The sequence below is a fragment of the Rhododendron vialii genome, chromosome 13a, assembly GCF_030253575.1.
Source record: "Rhododendron vialii isolate Sample 1 chromosome 13a, ASM3025357v1".
Lineage (NCBI taxonomy): Eukaryota > Viridiplantae > Streptophyta > Magnoliopsida > Ericales > Ericaceae > Rhododendron > Rhododendron vialii.
This window is the reverse complement of record NC_080569.1, coordinates 30,229,678-30,237,030: the sequence shown is the minus strand read 5'-3', so window position 1 is coordinate 30,237,030 and position 7,353 is coordinate 30,229,678. Positions and strand designations below refer to the sequence as shown.

Below are 7,353 nucleotides of genomic sequence, written 5' to 3'. Positions count from 1 at the left end.
TGTTTTTTTTTTTGCTTAATTACATCTCGCCAACTTATAGGGCGCCGCTATTCGCAGCCCTCTATTTACTCCCGTAGCCCACTAAATTTCGGTAAATGATTGTTGAAAATCATAAATAACATTTCGGTAAATTGCTGTTGAAAACAAGATTATATTTCGGTAACTACATGTCGAAAATATGTTCAACTTTCGGTAAACAACTGCCGAACATGCATTTTCGGTAAACATCTGTTGAAAAAAATATTATATTTCGGTAATTGGACGCTGAAAATATATCTCAATTTCGGTAACTAACTGTCGAGTATAATTGAAAATTTTTAACGGACTATGGGAGTAAATAGAGGGCTGCGAATAGCAGCGCCCCACTTATATGATTGCACTTTTCAAAATTACACACTGAAACCCAACACTTGGCCACCTTAACTACTTAAACTTTTCAACTTGGGCCCTATATCAGTCTTCAGTCATGTAATGGCCATCAAATAGCCCAGAATAGAACTCAAATGTTTTTTTTCTCTCAGAACATGGCTAGAATGCCCGAAATGCTATAGGAACAAGCTTGTGTCTCTAGCAAATCAAACACCGCATATCTATGTTTGAACCATGTTATTTCACTCATCCCATCTATCGACCTTTCAGTGCTTTTATCTCCATTAACACTTCTGCATACACTCGCGTTATCAAAACCATCAAAATACAAATAGCTCTTCAGTAAAAAAGAAGAAGAAGATGAAGGTCTAGTATCTGATTGTAATACATATGCATGCTTTATATGTGTGTCATTCTTGACATTTTCGCCATATTCGAAGGAAAGTAACATTTAGGAACTATTCTAAATTTTTTAACAATAATTACGTGACTGAACATTAGTAAGGGGTCCGAGTTTAGATAGTTAAAGATAGTCCCTCCGGCAGAAATTTATTTATTTATTAATTTTTTTGAGAGTCCGTACCACTTTTCAATTAATTATATCTCATAATCTGTTAGGTTTCTGATGATTTTGAAAACTTTGTTTAGTAGTATTGATCGAGAGCTATCAAATAAGATTCATATTGCACATAAAAAGCTTTACCAATCGGAAAAAATTTAATCAATTTACTATCCGGTCAGAATAGAACGATGGACTAAAAAACGGGGACTGAGGGAGTAGCTTAAAAGGCGTGATAATTGAAGGGGCAAGATGTAGTTAAAGTCTTCATTTTATCGTGTGGTTAGGGGCTATAGAGAGAGAGCAGCCTTCGGACGAAGTCCACCTTCTATATATAGAGGACCCCTCTCCTCGCGGTCTGACGTTAACCACTACTGCACCGCGTTTTCCTCCCGTCGTTTTTTTTCCCCTCTCCAAATTCACAAATTTCCTCTCACTTCATCGGAGTAGCCCGAGAGAAGAATGGCCGATCAGCTCACCGACGATCAGATCTCCGAGTTCAAGGAGGCCTTCAGCCTCTTCGACAAGGACGGCGATGGTCTAATTTTCTCCCTCTCCTATTTTCTCTGTCTATATATCATCGTGTTCAGATCAGATCTATCTCTTGGAAATTTTTTTTTTGTGTCTCGGTCGCTATGGAAAATGTTACGGACACGGATGGATGTGTACAGATCCGGACACAAATTTATTCGGAGCTGTTCGATGGTGCGTGTGGGCCTCACATGCAGCATCAGGCACTTTTGGACATATCTGTGATCACTGATACTCTGTATCGGGAATCCTCTGGACCGAGGAATCTCAGACCGTAGGATCACATACAGATTTTAGAAAACAAAAAATTGTCACACAATCCAACAGTCGGAGATTGCTCGGGATCTCCTATGTATATCTGTGCTCGGGTTTGTGCAATCCATCTGTGTCTGTGGCATTGCTCGGCCGCTAATCGGTTCATTTAGGGCGTTTTGTATACTGGAACGCGTTTACCTTGGAATTTAGGCTAGTTTGTATGGTTTCCCCATTTTGTTCGTTTGAGATTGTTGTTGTTAATATTAGCATGGCAGACTTTAGGATATCCTGAATCTCGGGAGAAATCGGAAAAGTTGGTTGTGATTCAAATGATGTTGTAGGGTTTCTGTTTGGTTTGATGCATATTTGACGACGTTGTGGTTGTATATTTATTTTTGTTTGACCTTGTGATTTGATCGTATTACACGGCCTTAAACAAGAAATCTATCTGATTCTGGGCCTAGTTATTTGCTTATTGTTATGTTGTACATCTATCAACTGAGAATAGATCACGAGTTAAGTTTGATAACGTAAAAACTGTATTTAAAGACTACATGAATCTGGGACCAGAAGTTGTTCTCAATGGCCTTGGTGCCCTATAGGATTGGACTCTGATTGGATCTGGGACCAGAAGTTGTTCTCAATAGCCTTGGTGCCCTTTTCAGTATAACAATAGAAATTCATTGCTATTCTTTTAGTGTCGAATCTCATGCAAAATGAATATGTTTCCCATTCTTAAATCGTCAACTCTTCTGAATTCAGTACGTTTCTGTCCTCGTCTTTTAAGGTACAGCTATTTTTCCACAAAAAAAAAAAAAAAATCTTATTTTGATTGGTGGGCGCAATTATTGTAATCGAAGTTTTTCAGAGGCAAAGTCTCAAGGCGAGCAGTTGGCCTCACATGAAGCGAGGCGTTGAGGCATAAGTATAAAATAAAATTAAAAATACAAGGAAAAGAGGGGTTATTATTTGCGCTATTTGTTAACACACCTTACTATAGATAAGAAAATAGTAAATAGAATTCACAAAAAAACATATTAAGGTATAAAAACATAGCGCAATAATAGACCCTGTTCCTACCTTTCTCTAAGTCTTCTCGCAAGTACGCCGAAAACCCTTCATCTCCTACCCCAAAGGTAAAAGGAACAGGGTCTATTTGGTGCGTTCGCCTCCATCATCTGGACAGGAAAGGTGTGAAAAGCGTAAGCCCTCGTATGCCTCGACAGATGGGCAAATGCCTTTGCGGTTCTTCACTCAAAAATCAAAACCCGCAAGCATTTTTGCTGCATCTTGGCTGAAGGCGAGTCCTAGAATCGCCTTTGGAAAAATTTATACTAATTGATAGGCTGACTGATAAAAATTGCAATTAAGGCAGATCTTGCAATGATTCTGTTCCTAAATGTATCGTTGTCAAAACCACTTTTTCGATTGCATGTACCATGGAAGCTTGTATTGTATTTTCTGGATTTGCATTCAAGTCAGGGAATTCGACCTAGTGACTGTCTGGTACTTCTATTTGGCCTTGTATGATGTTCTCCATTATCATGAAGAAACTTTTGCTGTGATCTATTAAACTAATGTTGCAATATTGTTTGTACTTGAGACTTCAGAACTGTGTTCTTTGTGACGTTTTCCCCTCGTCTCTTTTTACTACCACTGGATACTTGTAACTTGGAAGCATTACAACACTAAAGCTCAGTATATGTTGCCCCTGCTCTTTAATAAGTTTGTCGTCATGGCTCTAATGTTCTGCTGTACCTTTCTGTTAATTTCAAAAATTGGTGCAGGTTGTATCACCACGAAGGAGCTTGGCACAGTTATGCGGTCTTTGGGACAAAACCCAACAGAAGCTGAGCTTCAGGACATGATCAATGAGGTTGATGCCGACGGAAATGGGACAATTGACTTTCCTGAGTTCCTGAACCTGATGGCACGGAAAATGAAGGATACCGACTCTGAGGAGGAGCTCAAGGAAGCTTTTCGGGTTTTTGACAAGGACCAGAATGGCTTCATTTCCGCAGCTGAGCTCCGCCATGTGATGACAAACCTTGGTGAAAAGCTCACCGATGAGGAAGTTGATGAGATGATTCGCGAGGCTGATGTGGATGGTGATGGGCAGATCAACTATGAGGAGTTCGTCAAAGTCATGATGGCCAAGTGAGAGCTAGTGAGCCCAACACCCATTTGAAAGTGAAAAAGAAGGGGGGAAAACGGCAGATAAGGTCGATAAGCTTTCTATTTTCTGGGTATGAGGATTTCATTTGGTATTAATAGGTCTCCTTGGTGGTTTGTCTGTTCTCCAGTTTGCTTTGTTTTTTAGTTCTGCTCATCCTTGTCTGCTTGTTTGCTCTGTTTTAGTTTTATGTTGGGGGATCAAACAATAGTTTCCTTTCTTATTGGGTTTGGTATTATCTTCGGACGTATGGTGTTATGAACGTAGAATATATTTGCTGATGGATGTCTAATTTTATTAATTTATGAAATTGCTGGATTTTGCTTCGATCTCTTATTATTAGATTTCATAGTTTGTGCATATATTACTTATGTTGTTTATCAGATGAGATTTTGTGATATATCATACGAAAGGTGGTCGATGCCAGATGATTTATCATTTATCTAGTGGCTCTTGTGAATATTAGTGACTCTCGTGTGTATCCCGGGTAGTTACTATCTCTGTCTGCGGATGCTTATCCTGTCTCACTCTGTCCTAGAAGTCAACTGAACCTTCCATTGCTTACTTATAGTATAGATTCTCTTAGCAGACTGCCCTAACGTGCTGTTTTAAGCCATGCAGTTTGAATTATGATAGGTGAACCTGCCTGTTCGATTATGACCGGTGACCACTTGTGGGACTGCATGCCCCATTTTAAACGGGCCAAAGAAATGTCTCCACCTGCTGCCAACAGGTCGTTCTTCCCCTCTCATTTGGTTTAGCAACTTTTCCTATGGTCTCCTCGTCAAGAGCTCACCAGGGAGGTCGGGGGAGGGGAAGCAACCCACCTGCTGTTCCGGGGGTAAGTTTAAGAGTATATGGCTCCATTAGGTGCTAAAATTTGCTCTTTTACCACATCTCTCCTGTTTTCTTTAGAGCCAAAATTTTGACATTGGGCCATTTATTGGAACTTAGAGGTAAGATGCTTAGAGTAAACTACTACGGAGTACTTATTTTCGTAAGATTTCAGGTACTGGAATTGCATACCCGAAATGGTTCATATGTTTCGTTCATAACTAAAGTTATTTGGGGTCATTACTGAGTAGATTTGGCAGCCGCGCAACTGTATGGATGTGGATTGCATGGTCGTGTGATCGTAGGCATGGCTGCGTGATCGACATGGTGGCTGTGCAATCAGCTTTACTCCAGAGACAATTTTTTGCATGCTCCTTTCCTGTTCGCCTTCGCATGTCTTCTGTCTTTGACTTATAACAACTAAATTTTCAGTCGATTGACGATTAATGTTTAAAAAAAAGTAGAGACCAACCTTTCTGTTGGCTGAAGAGTGCCCCTTGTGTACCCCAAGCTCCTGAACCGTTAAGAATCTCAAGCCAAGTGCTGCTATCAAGTACACAAAAAGCTAGACCGATCTCGCGCCACAGCGGGTGGGCAGACACCGTGGTTACTGGTTTTAGGTTAAGCTTTTAGACACCAAATCTACACCATTTTCAGAAAAAAATCGTCCTCGGAATTTGATCTCACCTCAATCTCTATGTTTTAACAGTTAAACTTATGCGATTCCATTTCACTTCAAAAATTGCACACCCATTTTCCATGTAGTAAGAATTATGGTCTGAACTCCAATACAATCTATTAACAACCTTGATTTTTCACCGTTACGTTTCCCGGTCATATTAGAAAGTGAAAATCCGAGCTTTGGGGGATTTTCAGAGGCCTGGAGATGATCCAAAATCATGGATTGGAGGCTATGGAGATTGATACCAACTCGGCAACTGCCATTGCCATGATAACGCCCCCCACAAAGTGCTGATCAAAGAGTGTAATGCGCTTCTAACGACAACGGGATGTCTCCTCAAGCATACATTCCAAGAGGGAAATCAAGTGGCGGATAGACTCGCCAATATGGGTGTGGATCAAGAGGATAAGATGGTGTCGCATGTCATCCCGCCCCAACGACATTATTCCACTGCTTGAGGCGGGTATGCAAGGCGTGGCTTTTGAATGTATTTAGTTTGTGTTTTTCATTTCCAGTGTTCCCAAAAAAAAAGAAAGCAAAAATTTGGGTCGTTATACCTCTTGTGAAGTACAAAATCCGTAGTCAGGTATTACCTTTCCGTTCACTTGCCAAAAAAGAAGTACCCAGTTCGAGACTCAAATCCTAAATTGACAAGATGCCAACCCAGGACACACCCAAAGGGACAAGCCCAACGGCAACACCTAAAGGCCTAAAAACCCAAATAAAATAATTACACCAAATGGGATGCAGACCAAAACTCGAAGAGGCCTGAAAGCCCAGATGATATGGGTCAAGCCCAGACAATTACAGCCCAAACACACAGCCGCTCTGCCGTCGTACCAAATCGCCGGCCACCACAATGCTGATTAATTGTGTAGAAACTAGAGTAGAAACAAGAATCTTGCAAAATCTTGTGTTTTTAACCGGACATGTTTCGAGGGAAAACTAATTCTAGTGGGAAAATTAGAGACGCGAGTCCCACAACTTTCCTACTAACTAAACATGTTTAAAATGGAAAAAAAGTCCAACTTTCCCGTACTTTCCTTTCTTTTTCCTACAACCGAACGAGGTAAATTGAGCAAGCAATCAAATTTTCTTCTCGACCAAACAGGCAAATATAAATATGAAAAAGCAAATTAATATGCTTTGATATCATACCGTTACAAGTACGTCCACCAAGTTATGGAAGTTCTTTCTTTCGTCAACTGAATGTCCGGATCAACCTGTCCGCATCTCGACTGATTATAACACATACCTTTATTTGTTAAAAAGTTTTCAAACCCAATACTTCTTTCATCCCATTTTGTTGTGGAGATTATTATAGGAACCAGCAGTCATGAATGCGGCTTCTTTTGTTGCCGTTAACTTTTCCTTTTGTTGAGTAACTTGAATTACCCTTAGGCTTTTGCTGCTTCTTCCCTCGAATCCTCCTCTTTCTTCTCCTGTAATTCAAATTAATAACTGAGTCAGCTTATGATCATCTGCTATAAATTATAAGTAGTGAGAAAAAATTGCAAATTACTGATACAAAACTAATTAACAAATCGGAAACACAACGATAACTTTCGAATCCCGTGCCAAACATTACAAACATTGGGGCCATCGGACGAGTTGCCCTGTCGTTAACTTCAGGGCTCTGGGAACTAGTCAAGGGCACGCGTAAACTGGCCCGAACATTCGGTTATGAGAAAAAATCACAACCATTGACAATCTTAGAAATCGCGAGGACCAGAAAAGCATTAGGAGATGGAGAAGTCCGACAAGCATAGCTGTTAGTTACAGTAAAATGAAATCAACATGTAGGCATGTAGCTGGAAAGCATCTACTCCTACAACCTTTATTGGAATTTTCACTACTTTTTTTTTTTTTTGAGCTTTTAAGCAAGCTCTTCAATATCTCTTGCTCCAATTATTTTTTTATTTTAGAAAAATTTACACATGCATGAGACTA

General features: G+C 40.0%; 1 protein-coding gene across 1 annotated transcript; it reads left to right on the top strand.

Annotated features, from left to right (window-relative positions):
- The first annotated feature begins 1,189 nt into the window (after nt 1-1,189).
- On the top strand, nt 1,190-4,214 carry LOC131312498 (calmodulin-7). Its single transcript, XM_058340287.1, has 2 exons — nt 1,190-1,466; nt 3,502-4,214. Exons 1-2 carry the CDS (start codon nt 1,391-1,393, stop codon nt 3,873-3,875), a joined length of 450 nt encoding a protein of 149 aa, XP_058196270.1. The 5' UTR covers nt 1,190-1,390; the 3' UTR covers nt 3,876-4,214.
- The last annotated feature ends 3,139 nt before the right edge of the window (nt 4,215-7,353 follow it).

What these genes read in the sequence shown, in the direction of transcription:
- LOC131312498 (XM_058340287.1), top strand. Translation starts at nt 1,391, where the DNA reads ATGGCCGATCAGCTCACCGACGATCAGATCTCCGAGTTCAAGGAGGCC. An exon ending in CTTCGACAAGGACGGCGATG is followed by an intron (nt 1,467 to 3,501) that starts GTCTAATTTTCT and finishes AAATTGGTGCAG; the next exon opens with GTTGTATCACCACGAAGGAG.